This window comes from Silurus meridionalis, chromosome 24 (genome assembly GCF_014805685.1).
Source record: "Silurus meridionalis isolate SWU-2019-XX chromosome 24, ASM1480568v1, whole genome shotgun sequence".
NCBI lineage: Eukaryota > Metazoa > Chordata > Actinopteri > Siluriformes > Siluridae > Silurus > Silurus meridionalis.
In genome coordinates, this window is record NC_060907.1 from 16,477,403 (window position 1) to 16,501,511 (window position 24,109).

The window sequence follows — 24,109 nt, forward strand, 5'->3', positions numbered from 1 at the left end:
TGTATAGATATTTCATTAACCTGATCTCCATACACATCTTAACTTTGATTTCTTTTTAATCAGTGGCACAAGACACAAATTTACCTAATTACCACAATCACACTCCTGTTCCTTCCACTTGGAATAGAAATCACCTTTAGAAAACATTTTGCATATGGCACTGTTTATGATTAAAATGGGCATCCATCATTAAAATAACAATACTATGTATACAGTGGGACAAAAAAGTATTTAGTCAGCCACCAATTGTGCAAGTTCTCCCACTTAAAAAGATGAGCGAGGCCTGTAATTCCCTTTTAGGAACTCGAGCTGCATCGAAACTTTTTCGGGAACGCGCCTGAGTGTTCACGCTCTCAAATAATGTGTGTAATCAGTCAAAAATTAGACGATGGCCGTCACCGATGAGGTGACTTCACGACCAGGAGTATAAAGTGCATATGAGTGAGGTAACAAGTGGAGGACAGAGGAGCCTCTTTAAAAAAGAAGTTACAGGTCTATGAGAGCCAGAAATCTTATTTTTTTGTAGGTGACCAAATACTTATTTTCCACCATAATTTGCAAATAAATTCTTAAAAAAAATCAGACAATGGGATTTTCTGGATTTTTTTCTCATTCTGTCTCTCATATTTGAAGTGTACCTATGATGAACATTACAGGCTTCTCTCATCTTTTTAAGTGGGAGAACTTGCAAAATTGTTGGCTGACTAAATACTTTTTTGCCCCACTGTACATAGTTGCTTATGCTTATGCATCATGTAAGACAAAAAAAATTCTAACTGAAAATAAAAATATATATTTATAATATAGTTCTTTATTCCAAGACCTTGACTTAAAGATCCAAATACAGAATATAGCAATTATTTTTTAAATGATATCATACCAAAATGAAGCAAATTTCACAGTTAAACTGAGAGAACAGAAGAGCGCTATACTGGCTTTAACAATGTGCCTAATAAAAAAGGCAGTGATTTTTATAAACAGGTCTGAACTAATTTTAAACCAATTAACAGAGTAGTCTCCAAAAGTAAACACGAATAAGACACAAACAGTCAAAAAATTTATATTGCATATCAACCTATAATGCAACAAAAACCCCACTATAACCATTTATTAACTGCTGATCAACACAGGCACAAAAATAATAAGCAACTTGAACAGCAGTTAATTTTTTTTTCTTTGAAGAATAATTAACAAAACCCAATATTGTAAAATAGCACAATTATCCTTTTCTATCATCTAATAGAACTATAATAAATGGACATTCAGTGTCACCCATATGGGGATGGGTTTTCTTTTGAGTCTGGTTCCTCTTAAGGTTTCTTCCTCAAGGAGTTTTTTTCTTGCCAATATCACCACTATATATCCATAATCATTTTATTTCTTTATATTCATAATCTGTTTATTTTCTGTGACAATGTCCATTGTTAAAAGTGCTATAGCAATAAAACTTAATAAAAATAACACACAAAGTATATAACTTGGCCTGAAATTTGCAGAAGCACAGCACAAACCAGTACAAACTGCTTACTTACTTGCCATTGCTTCAGTAAGTGGTGTGCTGTGACTGGGTCCTCCAGAAGAGATTCCTTATAGGTAGCATCTTGTAAGACATTCGCTGTTGTTTCTGCTTCAGTTAGCCAGTTACAAAACATTTCCAGGTCTGCGTAAAAGTGGTGCATTTGCTGCAGTCTGGCCTCAAGGTCGACCTCTGTGTCCCCTGCACTGGAAGTGGCAACACATTCATGTTTAACAGAGTAAGACGATTGCACAATTTGCATTATGAATTAACTGTTTCTAATTGTTCTTATTATTTGCACTTTCAATTAAAATCATTATTTTTCTAATTTTTGTTAGTATTTTAATGTAGACCTCATGCTTTCATGCAGTTTTTTTTTTGTCTTGAATAGCTAGATATGAGCTGCTCTTTACAAATGTTATATCACCATGTGATCAGTTAATGACCAAGTTTAGATCAGTGGTGATCTATAATTAGTTCATCTAGGTGTAGCAAAGACATAAATTCCAAATGTAACCAATTTCTTATGGAACGTCTCCAGCTCATGTATGTTACCCGGGTTCCCTGAGGGAATGAGGCGCTGCGTCAACCGGCGGGGTGACATCACAACCAGGAAGCTAGAAAAAGTTCATGGAGTAAAGCCGACGCTAGCTTCTGTAAGTAGAAGGAAGTGCTGCAGGGATGCCGGCTGTGTGGCAAGGAGATGCAGCGTCTCGTTCCATCAGGAAACCAGGGTTACATACGCAACCTGGAGATGTTCCCTTTCAGGAACTCAAACTGCATCAACAACGCTTTGGGAACGAGAGTCCAATACCGCCAGACTGACCAATCCCTGCCTAGTGTGTAGGAGCACAGATAGGTCAAGGTTAGAAACCTAACAAAGGTTAGCAAGGTGGACTAGGCTGCAGCATTGCAGATGTCATGAAGCGAGTGTGCTCTGACCCCGAATGTAGTGGGGTGACCAGAGCACTCATAGGAGGATGCAATAGCATCAATAATCCACCTGCTCAGCATCTGCATGTTTGCAGGAAGGCCTCTCCTTGGAGGGCCATAGCAGATGAGCAACTGTTCCGACTTCCTCCACGGACTCGTCATGTGGACGTAAGTTCCAGCGCTTGCACCAGACACAGCCGGTTCAGCTCTCCTGGTTTGGGGCCTGAAAAGGAGGAGGATAGAATGCCAGGAGCCTAACAGATCGTGGGATGTCGTAGGGCACCTTGTTGATGTAACCCATTTTAGGGTACAGGAATGCACTGGCCATGCCTGGAGCAAACTCCAAAGAAGAGGGGCCACTAAAAGGGCCTGCAAATCCCCTACTCTCTTAATAGAGCAAATGGGCAGGTGGAACACAGTCTTGACTGTGAGGTGCCTCCGAGATGTCTCAACCAATAGCTCGAAGGGGGGTCTCGGATAGAGCCTCCAAAACAACGGCCAAGTCCAATGCAGGCACTCTAGGTCACACTGGGGGCCTCAGACTCCGGGTGCCGCAGAGAAAACGTGTCACTACCGGGTCCCTGCCCAGTTGATTGGGGCGATTGCCCCGCCACGGGGGCATGATATGCTGAAATGGCAAACACGTATACTTTGAGGGTGGACGGAGCCAACCCTTTGGAATTACAGCACTGAACCAACTGGGCAGCTAACTGGATTCGTTCTGTGCAGATCGCACGATCCACTAAACAGATGCCATTTCATGGCATACGACCTCCTTGTAGAGGAAGCTCTGGATTGGAGAATGGTATCTACCACCTCAGTGTCCCCAGAACGTCCTATGTCCTCTTGGGGGGGGGTTCGAGTAGCGACGCTCAGTTTCTGTACCTCCCGATCATGTGATTTAGAGCATAGACAATGCGGAAGCGTTCCCAAAGCGTTGACGCAGCTCGAGTTACTGAAAGGGAAATACATTTGCACTAATAATTTTTGCACTAATAAATAGCTTGACAAACTAATTTCCAGACTAATGGCATCCTATAGCTATAACTAGAACATCCTGAACATGAGTAACATTAATAATAATAATAAACAGAAAGAAAGATACTGAAGAAACAGTATTTGTGACCCTGATTACTGCAAAGATTTAAAAAGGTTTTCCTGACAATATGACAAATTTCACAAAGAATATAGATTAACATGGCAGAGGTAGTGCAGGAGCATTAGAAAAAAAGAAAAAAAGATTGGAAATGAAGACCACAGTTTATCTGTAACATTACTAAAACCCTGACTTTTAACAGGGTGTTTGTGCAGACATTTGGTGAGACCATTGTGGTTCATTCAACAGTGATGAACATCGCATTAATGATCTTTCTGTGCATTACAAGTTGTCTTTTTAAAAACTGAAAGAAAAAGAGCTCATCTTCACTTGTTCAATTTAGAAAAAAAAATGTCATGTTTGACTGCCATGGCATGTTTGCATGCAGGATCTTCCACTGGTTTCACTGCAATCGTGACACACACACACACACACACACACACACACACACACACACACACACAAAAACAAATCTATGATAAATAGAAACAGAGAATAAATTCCTAATTAAAAACTTACCCTTTTTTAATTTTGCCCCAAGCAAGATTCATATTCTCAGTCATCTGCTTAATCTTGCTCGTGTCATCATCGGAATAAAGGACCAGTAATTTGTTTGCCAGTTTATTCGTTTCGTCAATATCGGCTTGCCACAGCTGTATATCTTTAGCAAGTTTCTGCAAAAATTACACTGACTAAGTCACACATTTAAACTCATTATATTTCTCTACAGAGAAATAAAAATGTTTTAATTTGTGTTGCAATTTTTTTTAACAAACACAAAAATTCTCCTCATCAATGATTAAAATGTCAGTTTAGTATCAAAATAAAACTCCACCGACATGTAATTGATATTACCTGAAAGTTTTCTTGATCAGAACCTGCTGGGACTTCTTTCAAGCCTTCTAGTTTTTCACTGGCTTGCTTTATGTGTGACTCCGCCGTTTTCTCGGCATCCAGCCACTCCTTGGAGTCTTGATACATGTTCTGAAGTTGCATTATTCTGTCCATCAACTTGGTATGTGAATCTTCCCAGTGTGCTTGTAATTTCTCAACTAATGGTAAAAATGGAAAAAGTACATTAATTTAAAAAAGCTCAGAATAATCCATAATAGAGGCAGACATTTCCTGTGAATTCTTTGGCAAAAAGGAGTTGTAAATGTGATCATGTTTATACAGTAGCATGATGTTAAATGTCTTGTACAGGGCATGGCAAAAGTTTACCTACACCTGAGACATTTAAACAGAATCCATCACATCTTATGTAACTTATGTTATTTAATTAGGTTATTTACTTATTTCCATTAAACATTTTAAAATAGAAAAGAAAAATGCATTTTACCATGTATTTATTATATTTAATTAAGACAAAAATCTTAAATATTGAATTTCGAATCTAACCTGTGTCTTATTAAGGCCAGGTTACTTATGCATGACTCTTGTGCTTTCAGTAATTGTTGGGGATGAGCTGGTGAATCATGCAGTACACAAACATGCACAAACAAGCACGGCAAAAACTCCAGAATGGACCAGTTTCTTTTTTTAAGTACAAAAAATAAATAGCTGTATGTACCCCAGTTTCATCTTATGCTCAGGTTACTGTTTAAGAGATTCAGTATGCTTATATTTAAATACAGTGGTCTAGATAAATCTGAAAAAAAAATATAGGGCGGTTTTAGTCCAGAAAGTGATTCCCATAAGCAGATCTGTTAATCAATACTGACTTGATGAATGAATACCTTTTGAAGTTAAGTGACCAAATCTGAATGTCTGTATGTCTGTAATGACTTTAAATCTTTGTTTTATAAAAAATAATAAAGTATATATATTTAACCTTCTGCAAGGAGGAAGCAAAGAACACAGTTTACAATTTGCAATGACAGGTATACAAATCAATTAAATTGAGTGTTAAACAGAATTTCTCTATTCATGGATCATGTTGTCCAAATAAATTACATATGAAACTGAACTTTTTTATATCCTATTTTCTCTAAATCAGGTCAATGGTTAATTCCTACCCACTTGCTAGTTCACTGCCCCACTCCTCCTCCCTTACATAACAATTACCAGCTAGGGATAGCTGAAGCTAACACATTTTTTCAGGACATAGAAAGCTACAGTAGCACCACATCTTTTATTAAATGAGACAGAGGGAAGAAAAAACACAGCCAAAACCTGTATAACGTATTTTGAGTGGGAATGTAAAGAAATGTTTCACTTGAACTATGTGCAAAGTTAAACGCAAAACATGTTTAATATTCTATTTAATCATCTTCGTTAATTGCTTTAAGATGATCATGATTTTGTTTGTTTAAAGTACTAACTGATTAATCGTTTGGATAACTGTCCTGCACACAACCTTAACTTATGGGACTTAAATACAACTAGGATGTTTTACACTCATATTCATATGATGTAAGGTCCAGGTGCTGTCAATAAATCTATAAATGTCTACTGTGAATAGCCTCAATCTGCAGATATTAATAGTTACATTTAAATGGGTACCTTCATGAAAAATGTTACTCAGGTGAAGATTTCTTCTACAGTGATTTTAAACCCAGTGAAGGTGAAATGAAAACTTACTTCGATCTGTGATTGTAGAACGCATCTGAGGGTTGTTAGTTTTGTTTTTAAGGTTTTCTGCTGCAGTGATCTGTTTATTCAGCTGTGGGCATCTTTGTTCCATGTCTTTTACTGCTGACTGAAAGAAAAAATTAGTTGTAACAAGAAATCTTCTCATATTTATTTTTGTCTGTTAGACCTTATACTATAGTAAGATATATAGACAGTTGTGGGACTTTCTAATTCCTTGAATTTGCTGCAGTTGGACTCCAATCCAAGTGTGGAATCTAATCAGAAGTACAGCAGGAATACCCATAAACTAAATCTAAAATATCATAGCAAAATCTCTAAATACTTTTAGTTATGTTGATATTTCAGGCCTGCTGCAAATATTTTTTTAAATTTATAAATAGCAAATATTAATAAAATAAAATACATTTTAAAATGTTGTTCTATAATTAAAACCTAAAAATAATCTATTGGTAATTGGATGAGTCTTTAATGGCCATGTAGGTGAAGGGAACACAGGTGATGAGGAGGTGATGGGTAGGTATGGTCTTAAGGGGAGGAATGTGGTAGATTTTCCTAAAAGGATGAAAATGGCAGTGGTGAACACTTATTTTAAGAAGGAGGAGGAGCATAGGGTGACGTATAAGAGTGGAGGAAGGTGCACACAGGTGAGTTACATTCTATTTGGGAGATACAACCTGAAGGAGATTGGAGACTGTAAGGTGTTGGCATGGGACAGTGTAGCTAGATGCTAGACAGCATTGGAGGTGCTAAGGAAAAGGCATATAAGGAGCTGTATGAGAAGTTGAACGCTAAGTAAGGAGTAAAGGATTTGTAGCGATTGGCCAGGCAGAGGGACCGAGCTGGGGAGGACGTGCTGCAAGTTAGAGCAATAAAGGATGGAGATGGAAATGTGTTGACTAGTGAGGAGAGTGTGTGGAGAAGATGGGGAGAGTATTTTAAACAGCTGATGAACAAGTAAAATGAGAGCGAGAGAGAATGTTGGATGGTGTGGAGATGGTGAAGCAGGGAGTGGATAGGATTAGTAAGGAGGAAATTAAGAGGATGAAGAGTGGAAAGTTGGTTGGACCAAGTGACATACCGGTAGAAGCATGGAGATGTTTAGGAAAAATGGCAGTGAAGTTTTTAACCAGATTGTTTAACAAGATTCTGGAAGATGCCTGAGGAATAGCAAAGGAAATTGCTGGTACTGATCTTTAAGCATAAGGGCGATGTGCAGATCTGCAGTAACTAGAGGGGAATTAAGTTGATCAGTCACACCAAAAAGTTATGGGAAAAAAGTAGTGGAAGCCAGGCTGAGAGAAGAGGTGACCATCTGTGAGCAACAGTATGGTTTAATTCCGAGGAAGTGCACCACAGATGCCTTATTTGCTTTGAGAATGTTGATGGAGAAGTACAGAGAAGGTCAGAAAGAGTTGCATTGTGTGTTTGTGGATTTAGAGAAAGCGTACAACAGGGTGGAGAGAGGAGTTGTGGTATTGTATGAGAAAGTCAGGTGTGTCAGAGAAGTATGTAAGGGTGGTGCAGGACATGTATGAGGACAGTGTGACAGAGGTGAAGTGTGGAGGTTGGACTGCATCAAGGATCGGCTCTGAGCCCTTTCCTTTCCGGGACGAGGTCAGACAGGAGTCTTCATGGACTATGATGTTTGCAGGTTCATATTGTGATTTGTGGTGAAAGTAGGGAGCAGGTGGAGAAGAGCCTGGAGAGGTGGAGGTATGTGCTGGAGAGAAGGGGAATGAAAGTCAGTAGGAGTAAGACAGAGAAGATGTATGTGAACGAGAGGGAGGCCAGTGGAGTGGTGCGGTTGCAGGGAGAAGAGGTGGTGAAGGTGGAAGAGTTTAAGTGCCTGGGTTTAACAGTGCAAAGTAATGGAGAGTGTGTTAGAGAAGTAAAGAAAAGAGTGCAGGCAGGGTGGAGTGGGTGGAGAAGAGTAATTGCAGGAGTGATTTGTGATAAAAGAGTATCTGTGAGAGTAAAAGGGAAAGGTTACAGGACTGTGGTGAGACCTGCGATGTTGTATAGTTTAGAGACAGTGGCATTGACGAAAAGACTGGAAGTAGCAAAGCTAAAGATGTTGAGATTTTCATTGGGAGTGACGAGGATGGACAGGATTAGAAAAAAGTTTATTAGAGGGACAGCGCATGTAGGACGTTTTGGGGACAAAGTGAGAGAGGCCCGATTGAGATGGTTCTCCATGTACAGAGGAGAGACTGCTGAGGATGAAGCCACCAGGAAGGAGGAAAAGAGGAGGGCCAAAAAGTGGAGATGCATCTCTCACGATTTCATTTGTAATTCATGTGACCCCCCATTTTAGGAACCCTTGTACTACAGCAAACTACTACAATACCAATTACCAAACAAAAACAAATTTAATAGGTAGCTGTAATATTTTTTAATAGGCACTGATATAGTCATGATGTATAGATGACCACTTAAATAGTCTAATGAACCTAATAGTTCTGATTTGGCCTTTTCTGCATACAGGTGCATCTTAATAAATTAGAATATAACAAAAAAGTTGATTTATTTTAGTAATTCAATACAAAAAGTTAAACTTGTATATTATACAGATTCATCACACACAGACTGATATATTTCAAGTGTTAATGTCTTTTAACTTTGATGATTATGGCTTATAGCTAATGAAAACCCAAAATTCAGTATCTCAGAAAATTTGAATATTGTAAAAAAGTGCAATATTGGAGACTCGTGGTGTCACACTCTAATCAGCGAACTAACACCTGCAAAGGTTTCCTGAGCCTTTAAATGGTGTTTCTGTCTGGTTCAGGCTACACAATCAAGGAGGAAAACTGCTGAATTGACAGTTGTCCAGAAGACGATCATTGAGACCCTGCACATGGAGGGTAAGACACAAAAGGTCATCGCTAAAGAAGCTGCTGTTCACAGTGTGCTGTATCTAAGCACATTATTGAAAAGTTGAATGGAAGGAAATAATGTGGTAGAAAAGATGCATACATGGGCTACAACTGACACATTCCTTGTGTAAAGCCACTCCTGATCCAGGGAGGCAACGTCAGAGGTGTCTTACCTGGGCAAAGGACAAAAAGGACTGGACTGTTGCTCAGTGGGCCAAAGTCGTCTTATATCAGTCAGTATGTGTGATGAATCTATATAATATACAAGTTTTACTTTTTGTAATGAATTACTAAAATAAATCACATTTTTAATGATATTTTAATTTATTGAGATGCACCTGTATGTGTAAAACATACTGTATACACCTACATTCATATGTCTATTAAAACTTATATTTTGGTATTTTGCTACATTTGCTCTATAAAATCATATGACTGAATACATTAGAAAGTACTGTACATACATTACAATTGCTGTTTGGGTTTATTGGGCTGCAAAGGGTTGGTGCTCACTAAGCTACACATGATGATTTGTCATGATGAGTTGTATGAATTATTTTCATGTACTGAAGTTGTTGGTGGTCTAATTGACTCATGTCAGCAGGTTAGCCAGGCTACTCTATATACAAAATTAACACAGATTCATCTATTAACTAAATAGTTTTACCAGAAAACATATGTTGTATTATTTTTCTGTATTTATAATTTTTAACACTTAAAATGTGCCACTTTGGACAGTGAATACATTTTGGAACAAACAAGTAAAGTCAAGAAGCCAGTGAATAATGGTCCAGTAAATTATCCAGCTCTTATTAGATGTAATAACTTTGGGATCTAAGGAAAGTTGTTTATGCAGTATTATGACATTTCAATATAGAAAAATTCAAACTGCACAAACTATTATAGAAGCAGACAGTCATTTCCTGCACTAACCTTGAGTTTCACAGTCAGGTCACTGATGTCACTGAGATATCCTACCATCACGCGGTGTGATGTAATCATGTGATCAAGAAGAGAGAGCCAGTCATTGAGTTCAGCACTTGAGTAATTGAATGTATCTATTGTTGAAACATCCGGGGCACTGCTTGTCAAGGATTCAGCTGCAGAATAAACAGTCAGAAAATAACGAATATAAACAGCCAATATGCAACACTGGGACACGAGTAAACTGTATACTGCTGTGTAAAACAGAATACTTAATACCATGTACATGACAAAATTTGTATAATGCCTGCTATTTTGTGATATTCTTACTTGCAACTTGACATTTGTTTTTCCATTCCTTAAGCAGCATTTGAATAGTTATCCAATCTGCACTTAGACTATCAAACTGGCCCTGTAAAAAAAATGCATATAATGTTTAACTTAGACTGTATTTGAAGAATTGCAACCCAGCCATTAGGGGGGCACAAGCCAGTGCACTCTTAGTGCCGGTCCCAAGCCCGGGTAAATGGGGAGGGTTGCGTTAGGAAGGGCATCCAGCGTAAAACATGTGCCAAATCAAATATGCGGATCACAAAGGAGAATTTCATACCGGATCGGTCGAGGCCAGGGTTAACAATGACCGCCACAGGTATCGTTAGCTGACAGGGTACCGGTGGAAATTGGGCTACTGTTGGCCGAAGGAGGAGAAGGAGAGGAGGAAGACGTCTACAGAGACGGCAGGAAAAGGAGCAGTGTAGGAGAGTAGAGGTTCGGGTTAGTACTTTAAATGTTGGTACTATGACGGGTAAAGGGAGAGAGATAGCTGATATGATGGAGAGGAGAAAGGTAGATATGCTGTGTGTTCAGGAGACCAAGTGGAAAGGGAGTAAGGCCAGGAACATTGGAGGTGGATTTAAACTGTTTTATCATGGTGTGGATGGAAGAGAAATGGTGTAGGGGTGATTCTGAAGGAAGAGTACAGTAAGAGTGTAGTGGAGGTGAAGAGAGTTTCTGATAGGGTGATGATCGTGAAGGTGGAAGTTGAAGGATGATGATAAATGTCATCAGTGCCTATGCTCCACAAGTTGGCTGTGAGATGGAGGAAAAGGAAAGATTCTGGAGTGAATTAGATGAAGTGGTAGATGGTGTACCTAGGAAAGAACGATTGGTGATTGGGGCAGACTTTAATGGGCATGTAGGTGAAGGGAACAGAGGTGATGAGGAGGTGATGGGTAGGTATGGTTTTAAGGAGAGGAATGTGGAAGGGCAGATGGTGGTAGATTTTGCTAAAAGGATGGAAATGGCAGTGGTGAACACGTATTTTAAGAAGAAGGAGGATCATAGGGTGACGATAAGAGTGGAGGAAGGTGCACACAGGTGGACTATGTGCTATGCAGGAGATGCAACCTGAAGGAGATTGGAGACTGTAAGGTGTTGGCGGGGACAGTGTAGCTAGACAGCATCGGATGGTGGTCTGTAGGATGGTTTTGGAGGCGAAGAAGAAGAGGAGGAATGTAAGGATTGAAAGAAGAATAAGATGGTGGAAACTGAAGGAGGAAGAGTGTAGTGAGGTTCAGGGAAGAGGTCAGACAGGGGCTCGGTGGTGGTGAAGAGGTGCCGGATGATTGGGGAACTACTGCAGGAGTGATGAGGGAGGCAGCTAGAAAAGTACTTGGTGTGACATCTGGAAATAGAAAGCAAGACAAGGAGACGTGGTGGTGGAATGAGGAAGTGCAGGAGAGCATTAGGGAAAGAGGTTGGCAAAACAGAAGTGGGATCGACAGAGTGATGAGAAAAGTAGGCAGGAGTACAAGGAGATGCGGCAGCAGTTAAAAAGGGATGTGGCGAAAGCCAAGGAAAGGGCATATGAGGAGCTGTATAAGAGGTTGGACACTAAGGAAGGAGAAAAGGAGTTATACCGATTGGCCAGGCAGAGGGACCGAGCTGGGAAGGATGTACTGCAAGTTAGAGCAATAAAGGATGGAGAGGGAAATGTGTTGACTAGTGAGGAGAGTGTGTTGAGAAGGTGGAGGGAGTATTTTGAGCAGCTGATGAATGAGGAAAATCACAGAGAGAGAAGGTTGGAGGATGTGGAGTTGTTGAAGCAGGATGTAGATAGGATTAGTAAGGAGGAAGTGAGAGCAGCGATTAATAGGATGAAGAATGGAAAGTCGGTTGGACCAGATGACATACCAGTAGAGGTGTGGAGATGTTTAGGAGAGATGGCAGTGGAGTTTTTAACCAGATTGTTTAACAGGATTCTGGAAGGGGAGAGGATGCCTGAGGAATGGAGAAGGAGTGTGCTGGTACCGATCTTTAAGCATAAGGGAGATGTGCAGACCTGCAGTAACTACAGGGGAATTAAGTTGATCAGTCACACCATGAAGTTATGGGAAAGAGTAGTGGAAGCCAGGCTGAGAGAAGAGGTGACCATCTGTGAGCAACAGTATGGTTTCATGCCGAGGAAGAGCACCACAGATGCCTTATTTGCTTTGAGGATGTTGATGGAGAAGTATAGAGAAGGACAGAAGGAATTGCATTGTGTATTTGTGGATTTAGAGAAAGCGTACCACAGAGTGCCAAGAGAGGAGTTGTGGTATTGTATGAGGAAGTCAGGTGTGTCAGAGAAGTATGTAAGGGTGGTGCAGGACATGTATGAGGACAGTGTGACGGCAGTGAAGTGTGCAGTAGGTACGACAGACTGGTTCAGAGTGAAGGTTGGACTGCATCAAGGATCGGCCCTGAGCCCTTTCCTGTTTGCAGTGGTGATGGACAGGTTGATGGACGAGGTCAGACAGGAGTCTCCCTGGACTATGATGTTTGCAGATGATATTGTGAGAGTAGAGAGCAGGTTGAGAAGAGCCTGGAGAGGTGGAGATATGCGCTGGAGAGAAGGGGAATGAAAGTCAGTAGGAGTAAGACAGAGTACATGTGTGTGAATGAGAGGGAGGGCAGTGGAGTGATGCGGTTGCAGGGAGAAGAGGTGGAGAAGGTGGAGGAGTTCAGGTACCTGGGGTCAACAGTGCAAAGTAATAGAGAGTGTGTTAGAGAAGTAAAGAAAAGAGTGCAGGCAGGGTGGAGTGGTGGAGAAGAGTGACAGGAGTGATTTGTGATAGTAGGGTATCTGCAAGAATGAAAGGGAAAGTTTATAGGACTGTGGTGAGACCTGCGATGTTGTATGGATTAGAGACAGTGGCATTGAGTAAAAGGCAGGAGGCAGAGCTGGAGGTAGCAGAGCTGAAGATGTTAAGGTTTTCGTTGGGAGTGACGAGGATGGACAAGATTAGAAATGAGTTTATTAGAGGGACAGCACATGTAGGATGTTTTGGTGACAAGGTGAGGGAGGCGAGATTAAGATGGTTTGGACATGTGCAGAGAAGGGACATGAATTATATTGGTAGAAGAATGCTGAAGATGGAGCCACCAGGTAGGAGGAAAAGAGGAAGGCCAAGGAGGAGGTTCATGGATGTGGTGAGGGAAGACATGCAGGTGGTTGGTGTGAAAGAGGCAGATGTAGAGGACAGGGTGGTATGGAGATGGATGATCCGCTGTGGCGACCCCTAATGGGAGCAGCCGAAAGAAGAAGAAGAAGAAGTATTTGAAGAATTGCACATTGTTCATATTTGGAATAATATTTGAAAATAAAACTTCCTTTCGGCTTCTCCCATTAGGGGTCGCCACAGCGGATCATCCGCATGTTTGATTTGGAACATGTTTTTACGCTGGATGCCCTTCCTAAAGCAACCCTCCCCATTTATCCGGGCTTGGGACCGGCACTAAGAGTGGCTGGGTTTGGTTCACTGACCGGGGATCGAACCCGGGCCGCAGCGGTGAGAGCGCCGCATCCTAACCACTAGACCACCAGGGACCCTAGAATAATATTTAAAAATGTACATTGAAAATTGTTCACCCTTTCAGGTTGATATAGTGGTCTTTCTTTGGCCAAAACTGTTTCGATTTCTGGCTTCTTAGACTGGATATCATCCATCTATGGAAAATTTGAAAACAACCACAAATAAACACCAAAACTTTTTGCTGTAATGCATTACAACTTCATATACACATAAAAGTCATGTTACATCCTAAATATGTGTAGTTTACACACTAGATGTAAGTGCATGAAAATATATTTAGAGTTTTGCTTCCTTGATAATCATTAAATATGAGTGAATACCTTGTGTTCAATTGCTTCAGGTGATTGTTCAAGTAGGTTCTTAGTTGCAGAGGCCCAGCTCGAGAACTTGTGGTATGCATTCAAATCTCGCAAGTAATTCTCAATCTGTTGCTGCTTCTCAGGAAGTTTAGATGACACCTTTTGCATTAACAAAAAGACAGGGAAATATTTATTTTATAACGTCAATAGTTGTTGAGCTTCTAGACAATCTATACAAACTTTGCAGTATACTGTTTGGCTATTCAAACAAAAAGTTCCCAAGTATTACAATAAGAAAAGATATGTACGTATTTCAAATGAATGGAAAGTTGTGAATATTACCTTGGCCAATCGCATGTTGATAATCTTTAAACTATTTTCCAAAGTTTTGTTTTTATCAGCAGGCAGGGATGAAGATTTTGTTTCAATGTTTTGTAATATTTTTATTTTGTTTGGTAATTCTGCTACTTTAGCCTAAACGAAAGAAATGCAACAAAAACACAATAAATTATAAAATTTGTATTTGAAAAAATCCTCTGTATTTTTGTATACTTGCTAAATAATGCAATAGAATTTAAAAATGACTTTACCTGTACTTTTTCTAACGCTGAATTAAGCTGTTCCCTATTGCCTGGCTCTACAGGGAGGTCAGCAACACACTCCGCTCTATCCAGCCAAGACTGAAAGTTTGTTAATTCATCATGAAGCTCAGCAAGTATAATATTTTCCCCATTAGATCTATATAGTAAAAGAGTGAACATGTTTCACATGTACAGTATGTAGTAATCAATCAGTCTCAATATAAATATATATATATATATATATATATATATATATATATATATATATATATATATATATATATATATAGACATAAACACTTGCCTTCTCTTTAGTTTAGACAGCTGGTTAAACACTGCAATCCAGCGAGCATTGATGGATTCTAGCTGCTTTTTAATCTTTTCTTCATTATCCTTCCTGCTCTGCAAAGCCAGCAGGTCCTCACCCAGAGCATTAAGCTGTTTCACTGCTGCCTCTTGACTTTCCAAGTCTTCCTGCAGTTTCTGTGTGTAATGTATCAAACACATATCAATACAAAACAATCTGATAAAATGTCTAAAATACTGTGTCTGGTCATTACTCCAGATATTTGCTAAACCTTAAGAAATTAAGGATTTAGCATTGTACAAAATCAGCTTGGAAATCAGCTTGAAAGCTTTCAGTCTGAAGGTGCAATTTACTTTGCCTTAAAAGCAAATTTAAATTGGAACTTACTCACATGAGAATTACATTTTTGTAATTTGGCAGAAGCCAGTAAACTCAGTGACTCAGTGACACTGATGGACCCAACAGTGGCAGCATGGTGGTGCTGGGATTTGAACTCCTGACCTTCTGATCAGAAAGCCAACAAAGATAGGAAATAAAAAATTACATCTGCTAAAGGATTTAGAAATTATCATGTTCCTATGTCTAAAGGTAAGTATCGCAATGTCAGTAAAAGAAAAATCAGGAAAATGTAAAAGCAAACTAAAGGCAGGCAGTCTTTCAGGCTGTGTTCCTCCTGACCCCTGCATTACCACAGGTGTCTATGTGTAGCTTGTCTGGGAGCGGAGCATGCTGTGGACCTCTCTTCCTCTGAGGAGGGGATGAGGGGGTGCCATATTGGATGAACCATTGGACATGCCCCCACAGCCAGTTCAGTTCGAGGAGCTTTCGAATGTAGTGACTCGTGCTGTTTCCAAGCTTAATGTCACTTGGCCAGCTGAGAATCAGGAGCAGCATCCTCTAAATAAATTAGATGAGCGCTTTCTGCGACCAAGTTTACTGCCTCCATGCTGGGCCCTGCCCTTCTTTTCAGATCTGCACACTGTCTAGATACTGGGGCAGCCCTTATTTGGACTGCCTCTTCAGTCCCAATGTCTCCCTCTACTCAAACGTTAAGCGACTGAAAGAGTGGGACGATTCCCTATGGGACGATTCCCCGGGTTAAAAAGATGCTGGCTGGTCTGTTCAGCAACGCCGTTAATACGGTAGTCAACAGGTTTCAGGAGGCAAAAAGACAGTCGGTGGCGTTTCAGAGCTTTCTTTCTTGTCACGGTGCTGCGCGGCAGGAGCAACTCCAGCCTAGTACTAGTGGGCATCAAGTGGTCCAGAAGCTCAGCATCGCCCATCGCACTTCCCATGACAGAGACGTTAGGCTATCTTAAAGCGCAGGTAGGATCCAAATCCTGTTCCTGTGTCTGGCGGTTTTGGTAAACAAAGTTTTGTAGCCCCTGCTAGAAAGGAGGAGCTGAAAAAGATTGTGCCCAGGGTGCGAAGGGTCATTAGTGATTTTTCCTGCCTGGTTTCTGGTTCTTGTATGGTACAAGTCCTGGAAAGTGGGCAGGGGAGCACCAATTATTTTTTCTGCTGTGTGCTGCAGTCTTTTCCTGTCTGGTTTTGTTGCTGCTCCAAACCAGATGGTGATGGCACAGGACAGATTCAATGACTGTAGTGAAGAACTGCATCAACAGATCCTGTGGCAGACCGTATTTCCTTAATTGACGGAGAAAGTACATCCTCTGCTGGGCCTTTTTGAGAATTGAGTTTATGTTGGACTCCCATTTTAGGTCTTGGGAAATGGTAGTGATCAGAAACTTGAAGGTCTCCACAGATGACACAGGGCTGTTGGATATTGTGGCTGCACGTATCATATTCAAAACACTGATGCTTGCCTTCAAGGCCAAAAATGGACCAGCGCCATCTTACATCAGTGACCTCATTAAATCTCACACTGCACCACGCTGTCTCTGTCTTGTTTTTTGTTTCCCCTTTTGAATCAGAGGAGACTGACAGCATGATATGCATTTTAATGAGTTAAATAAGTATTTCATCCTCTATCAATCAGCAAGATGTCTGGCTCCCAGGTGTCTTTTATACAGGTAACAAGCTGAGTTTAGGAGCACTCTCTTAAAGGGAGTGCTCCTAATCTCATCCCGTCACCTGTTTAAAAGACACCTGTCCACAGAAGCAATGAATTAATCAAATTCCAAACTCTCCACCATGGCCATAACCAAAGAGCAGTTGGTGCGATTATTCGCAAATGGAAGAAACACAAAACAACTGTCAAACTCTCTTGGACTGTAGCTCAATGCAAGATCTCGCCTCATGGAGTTTCAATGATCATAAGAACGGTGAGGAATCAGCCCAGAACTACAGATTGATCTCAAGGCAGCTGGGTCCATAGTCACCAAGAAAACAATTGATAACACTATGCAGTGAAGGACTAAAATCGTGTAGTGACCACAGGGTCCCCCTGCTCAAGAAAGCACATGACAGGCCCAGCTGAAGTTTGTCAATGAACATCTGAATGATTCAGAGGAGAACTGGTTGAAATAGTTTTGGTGAGATGAGACCAAAATCGAGCTATTTGGCATTAAATCAACTAATTGCTGACAAGGGTTTTGCCACCAAGTACTAAGACATGTTTTGCAAAGGGATCAAATACTTATTTCACCCATTAAAATGCAAATCAATTTATAACATTTCGGAAACACTTTCTGGAGTTTCTTGTTATTTTGTCTCTTACTGTTCAAATAAACATACCATTCAAATTAAAGAATGATAATTTCTTTGTCAGTGGGCAAATGTACAAAACAGCAGGGATCAAATAATTTATTGGTAAGATATTGTTAAGAAAATTAATATTGCTACTACATGATGCAGAAATCTGTTACATTGTGTACTATCTGTATTGTGTTGTAATGCATTACTCTTTAAATGTTCCAGCAGGTATGTAAACAAGTTTGTCCTGTCTACAATGCAGCAGTAAGTCTCCATTTGAACTGATTATAAAAAAAACTCAAGATGGTATTTTGAGATGGATCTGTAATTTATATCAACAGTCTTCCACAATGGCTCTTTATAACCTCGTTATCTGTGTAAAGCTGCTTTGAGACGATTACCATTGTTTTGAACTGAAAATAACAGTGCATTATATTGACATATAAGGCACTGAATGGTCTTGTGGTGTAGTAATTAGGCAAATGTTTGATCTGCCATGGCTACTTCTGTTAAACGGTGCAGGCTTTTTGTTGGTAACTCTAATAATGAAAACAGAGGGAAAAACCTTCTTTCACAGTTATGGAGCATTTATTTAATTAGTGTTTGAGTGCCAGTTTTAAAGTGAATGTTTGGATGCTTCGATTCTAACATACTCAATCAGGTTTGCAAATTTTGAAGTGGCTGAATGTTTTATGTTTCAGGATGCCCTCATATCTATGCTACCTTCTGGCTCTCCCTGGTATGTTGTCATAGCCAGTCTTGCCCAAGTTCCTGCTTAGACTCTGCTCACAATGTGCATTGTCTTTAACCATTATGTGACATACATAATAACTGAAGTTCATCTTTCTTTCCATTTCTCTCTCTCTTTTTCACTTTGTCTCCATCTATGTACCTGTCAACTTAGTCATGTTACAGCTAAGATCTGAATAATCCTAGGCCATTTTACTTTCAGGACCTGCCTGATCCCACCCTACTTATATTAGGAGTTATTATCTATTGAAAACCACTTGATGCTGAGGACGGCTCCACTTGTCCTAAAGATACATGACATTACTGTGAATGGTATCACTACAAAACCTTTGTATTGGCTTTGAATTGCAATGACCACAGTGTTGCACTCAATTCTCAGTGTTCACTTTACATTGATCATTGGTCAACATATTAGACTTTATGTTAAAATTATGGTACATTTTTCTAATAAATTTTCTATAAAATAAATTAATGTTTATTATACTAGACATTTGGACAACATTTTCTTGATTATTTATAATCGCATGATCCAGTGTCACCCTGATGAAAATAGGTTTTCCTTTTGATTCTAGATCCTCTTAAGTTTCTTTCTCATAACTTTTCTGGGAATTTTTCCTTGTCAACCTCGCCTTTGGTTTTCTCATTTCACAAACATTTATATGGATAAATGTATTTATTTAAAATCGATATCCATTGTATGTCCATGTTAAAAGTCCTATAAAAAAAGATTAATTGAAATGTGATGTCAATCACATATTCAGATTGTTTATTGTGCGTCATGCAGCTATTTACAGATTTAACTAAATAAAAATTGGAGGAAATTTTGATTGATTTTGGCCCTCGTTAATAATTGATTACCTTGATTTGACTTGTATTGATGTTTGGATCTTCTTCATACTTCAGTAATGCTTTTTCTGCAACAGTCAACCAGTCCTGAATGGATTTAAACACGTCCCCATATTTCTTGCATTTGTCAAAATATCTGGAAAGTGGAAAATATTACAAAAATGAGGCCTGGAGAAATGTGTAAAGCTGAGAGGATAGAAAGTTTAGTCCAATCCCTTCCTTTCACACCAATTACAAATATACAAATAAACAAATAGTCACATAATTTAATGGGAAATTGTCACAAAAATATTATATAGTACTGGGCAAAATCAGACACCGTCTTTAAATATCTATCTAAATTTATTTGGTGGCAAACACTAAACATGAATAAATATATTAGAAAAAAAGGGCAAGTGTAAAGATCTGAGTGCCAAAATTGTGATAAGTAGATAACTGGATCATCACAAGGTGGCAGGTCTTATTCTGTGTCCCTAGTATGCAGTGGTTACTACCTTGTGGTAGTTCAGAAAAGGACAACAAGTGAACCACCAACAGGCTTATGGGCACAAAAAGCTCACTAATATTCATGGGAAGTGAATGCTGGCCAATCTGCTTCAATCCCATAAAAGAGCTGCTTGTGGAGGCATGGGAATGCTTGAGCACCAGTTTATGATCAGAAAACATGGCTAGGAGAAGTAATGCTAGGATCTACACCTAAGCGAGATTACTATATGTTTTTTTTTTTTGTTATTTTCAGTCAGTGGCAGGATAGGGTGAAGAAAGTTGAGCTAAGAAGAACAGCTAGGGTCTTAAGAAGCCCATGCCTTATTGGCTCAGAGATGTTGATTGCATAAAAGGGACCTAATAGTAAACGGGTGGTTTTAATGGTAATCAGTATATGCCTAATGTTACAAATCTTAATAGATGTCATGTTTATTATTTCTTTTTGAAAACCTAACAAAAATGTTACTTACCCTAGCCGATCCTGGTAGAGTTTCTTCAGTTTTTCCCACTTCGTGTTAAGGAGATGAACAAGTGGAGTCACATGAGGAGGTATGTTTTTCTTCTCTAAAGCCTTGTTCACTGAAGATTCAAGAGTGTCCAAAGTATGTTTTACATCCTAATTAATAAGATAAAGATAAAAGAATATAGCAAAGTATAAAAAAATAATTAAAAGGTGTTACTTGCACTACATAAATAAATACATTATATTATTATTGAATATATATATATATATATATATATATATATATATATATATATATATATATATATATATATTAATATTAAACATCAAGCTGTTATAGTGAAATGAAACAAACTCAAATTCAATTGCATTAACAGGGACGCCTCTGCCACGCCCTCCTCTGCAGCTGCCTTGTTCTGCTCCCGGCATTAACGAGGGACAGGTGTCTCTCAGTTCCAATTACCCATATAAGCGCTCATTCCCATCTTACTTGTGTCGGAGCTACTCAATGGCTACAGACACCGACCTAACCCGAGACTGCCAGCATGTCCCTGCTTATTCCGCGGATCACTCACGTGATGTGGATTACTTTCTTTCCCTGTGGATTATACCTGTTTTAAGGATTATACCTTTACGGACTCCACCGTATGCTCTCTGACTGATGTTTGTGTGTTGCAATACTTAACTAAAACATGATGGAGCTTCTCCTGCTTCCGGTTCATGGTCTGCACCCTGACAGCCACCCACAAGTCTAGTTCGTTGTTTTTTTGGTTTTTTTGTTTGTTTTTTTGTTGCTAATTTGGAATGTACACATGCCTTTTTAAAATATTCTTAAAACAAGAAGTTATTGAGGGAAAACTATTGCAGACGTTGGTCCTTGATATGACCTTGATTTTGTATTTCAAAATTTAATCAGTTCATCTGCTGGTTCCTACTGTGATCATTCAACAACAATGAACTAGACTGACACAACTAAACTGGTCTGTGCAATAGCACCTGTAGGACATTATTCAAAATGTATTGATTATCTTGGATTTAACCAAATCATAGTCAGGTAATCTCAGCCTTATAACTACTCAGATTTGCTATAATTTTACCTAAACTTCATCTAGTAATCACTTGTTATTTGTTATTCATTAACACCATGGGTGTAAATCCCGGGGGGGACGGAGGGGACATGGCCCCCCCAAAAAATAAAAAAAATATCGCACTCTCTATTGTAAAAAAAAATAAAAATAAAAATAATGTGTATGTGTATGTATATATATATATATATATATATAATGTATGTGTATGTATGCATGTGTGTGTACCTAAATAATTGTGTAAGTAGAAAAAAAAAACCTGGCAAAAACTGCATTTTGAAACAGTTGAGTTCCCCCTTTTCCTTCCTCACAGTGGTTTGACCCACTGCCTGCTTTCCCAGTTCATCTTGCCTACTCTACACACACTCATGTAAAATAGTACTGAACTTTATTACAAAAGTAAAAAAAAATTTAATTTAAATGCTCTGGACTTTGTGAAGACAATTAAATATGACTTATTTTAAGCAGTCTGCTTGTATTTATGTGAAATGGTAACACTAAACTTAATAAATGATTTAGAAGTATTGTTTGTTCATTTTAACATTTACTCATACATATTTCAATTAAGTTGATTTTCATATTCTCTATTAATCAGGTACAGTGCATAACAAAACAAACTGCATGCGGTGTCAGTGATTCTCCTGTAGAGACCGCTCTCGTACTGTATAATGACGGCGGACTTTTTCACCCGAGCCAGCCCAGACGCAACCCGGAGAAACTATTGTTATCGTTTTTGCCATCGGAAAATGTTTAATTTTAGTGTATTAATTTCAGTCAACCTCTACTCAACATTAACGTTAGGTGACAACATTAACTTTCATGAAATCTTACTTACCTTTATAACAAATATATACATAGTAATCTTACCTTAAGGCACTTTTCTCGTTGGGGTATATTTTCCATTGTGTCAGACCAGCACACAGAGTTCAGTAGAGCATCATTTTCATCAATTCTTTGCAGTAAAGCTTCCAGTTCCTTTATAAAAAACGGGGTAAATGTTACAATCAAAATAAGAGCTTTTTCGGTCATTAATTCATGAAAATATCCTCCATCACATCTGGAGGATTTGATTTACTTTGTATACTTTGAGTTGTTTTCCCAATCATACTTACACTAACTTGACACACTTCATCAACTTTCAAGTCGAGCTGTTCCCAGCGTTTATTAATGGGAATGAGGCGTGGTTCAACAAGTTTGGTAAAGCCATTTTCTGATAGCTTGTGACCAAGACTCCGGACATTTTCAAGTTCTGGGCGCTGCTTTTCGATTTCAGTGCCAATCTACAGTAAAAAAAAAAAAATTAAAATCTTGCCCTTATATACAGTATGTTATAGTGCTGTTCGTTTATGTTATTGCTATTTTTATTGTTATATGTAGTAGAAAAATTCCAATATGTCAGATTAAATGCTGTAAATGTGAAAATGTAAATGTTATTATTAAGGCAAATATTATGATCATGCAGTAAACTTTTATGGCTATGTATGTCCACACAGACATTAATGGCTTTATAGTTGAGTTAGAGTTTGTCACTGTTAATGCGTTGGTTGGGCTTAGTGATATCTATGTTGGTATGCTGTGGCATCATGTTTCTAGTTGATTGCTTTTACTATGGATCACAAAATTGACTAGTGTAGTACTTTCACAAGACCATGATTACCTTCACTCTTGATTGATTTGCAGAATCAAGCTCAGTTATCGTCATCTCAATGTAGTCAAGCCACTGCGTCATATCCTCTGACCTTTTAGAGAACTGGTACCACTGTGGGGCAAAAGCAAGTGCCTTCTTCCTCCTAAGTGATTTTAGGTTCTGTGAAAAACATGTAAATACAAACAAATAATTTAATTAATACTGTGATGTAAATGTAACACAAAGTATCCAACATCTGGCCTTGATATGAATTAACACAAAAATATATACCAATATACTGACTGTAAAGAGATTCCCCAATCTATACCGAGATGTAGTTTTATGATGTAATTTTTATTGGGAAAACAACTTTTAATATGATTGCATTAAAGCTAAGTTTTTTTATTCTTCTCGAGTTGTTCCCGAGTTGCTTTAACAACGCTTTGGAAATGAGAGTACAACACCACCAAACTGACAAATCCCTGCCTAGTATGGATGGGCACAGCTAGGTCGAAGGACTGAGAGGCCAGGAGTAGCGCTAAGGTCAAAGCTCTAAGACCTGATGAAGGTGAGAGGGGTGAATCAGCCGGTAGTATTACAAATATCCTGGTGATAAACACCAGAGGAAAAGGCTTTAGAGGCCACCACACTCTGGGTCAAGTGAGCTCTGACCCTGAAAGGAACGGGGAGATTGGAGGACTCATAGGAGGAGATGGCACCCACAATCCACCTTCTGAGGTGCTGCTTGTCCACATCCCTCTTATATAAACTGTAGCAGACGGACAGATTGTCCAACTTCCTCCACAGGGCAGTTCTGATTAAGCTTTTCCTGTCGGGGGGTCGTGGGGTGACAGAGGGCACCTTGGGACCATTACTTCGGCTTGGGGTAGAGATGGGCAATGGCCATGCCTGGGGTAAACTCTAGACAAGAGGAGGCCCCAGAAAGGGCCTGAAGGTCCCCAACATTTTTTTTGGAAATAAGATGGCCAGTCGAAAAACAGTCTTGACTTCAAGAAACCTCAATTGCACCTTATGCAAAAGCTCGAAGAGAGGCTTGGACAGGTCCAACAAAACTACAGCCAGATCCTATAAAAGCACTCTAGGTCGAACCTGAGGCCTCAGCCTCCGGATACCGCGGAGGAAATGTTTCACTAATGTCACTTATGTGTCTCCATTTCCCGAGCCTCCGCCCTTTCCTCGGAAGGGAGCCTGCTGTCGC

The 24,109-nt window shown here is 39.3% G+C and overlaps 1 protein-coding gene across 9 annotated transcripts in view; it reads right to left on the bottom strand.

Moving 5' to 3' along the window:
• Positions 1 to 24,109, bottom strand: part of dmd (dystrophin) — a 199,083-nt gene that overhangs the window by 101,576 nt on the left and 73,398 nt on the right. For all 9 annotated transcript variants that reach the window (XR_006924152.1, XR_006924151.1, XM_046837542.1 and 6 more), the window contains exons 40-55: positions 22,921 to 23,070; positions 22,376 to 22,543; positions 22,131 to 22,238; positions 20,186 to 20,331; positions 19,242 to 19,365; positions 14,976 to 15,154; positions 14,681 to 14,828; positions 14,433 to 14,564; positions 14,112 to 14,249; positions 13,848 to 13,925; positions 10,268 to 10,349; positions 9,947 to 10,113; positions 6,126 to 6,243; positions 4,401 to 4,597; positions 4,065 to 4,219; positions 1,533 to 1,722 (exon numbers count right to left, since the gene is read on the bottom strand). Coding sequence is in view for 7 of the 9 variants with exons in the window: in XM_046837542.1 (XP_046693498.1) it covers positions 1,533 to 1,722; positions 4,065 to 4,219; positions 4,401 to 4,597; positions 6,126 to 6,243; positions 9,947 to 10,113; positions 10,268 to 10,349; positions 13,848 to 13,925; positions 14,112 to 14,249; positions 14,433 to 14,564; positions 14,681 to 14,828; positions 14,976 to 15,154; positions 19,242 to 19,365; positions 20,186 to 20,331; positions 22,131 to 22,238; positions 22,376 to 22,543; positions 22,921 to 23,070 (2,280 nt within the window). In the remaining 2 variants the exon portion in view is untranslated. The remainder of the gene's footprint in view (positions 1 to 1,532; positions 1,723 to 4,064; positions 4,220 to 4,400; positions 4,598 to 6,125; positions 6,244 to 9,946; positions 10,114 to 10,267; positions 10,350 to 13,847; positions 13,926 to 14,111; positions 14,250 to 14,432; positions 14,565 to 14,680; positions 14,829 to 14,975; positions 15,155 to 19,241; positions 19,366 to 20,185; positions 20,332 to 22,130; positions 22,239 to 22,375; positions 22,544 to 22,920; positions 23,071 to 24,109) is intronic.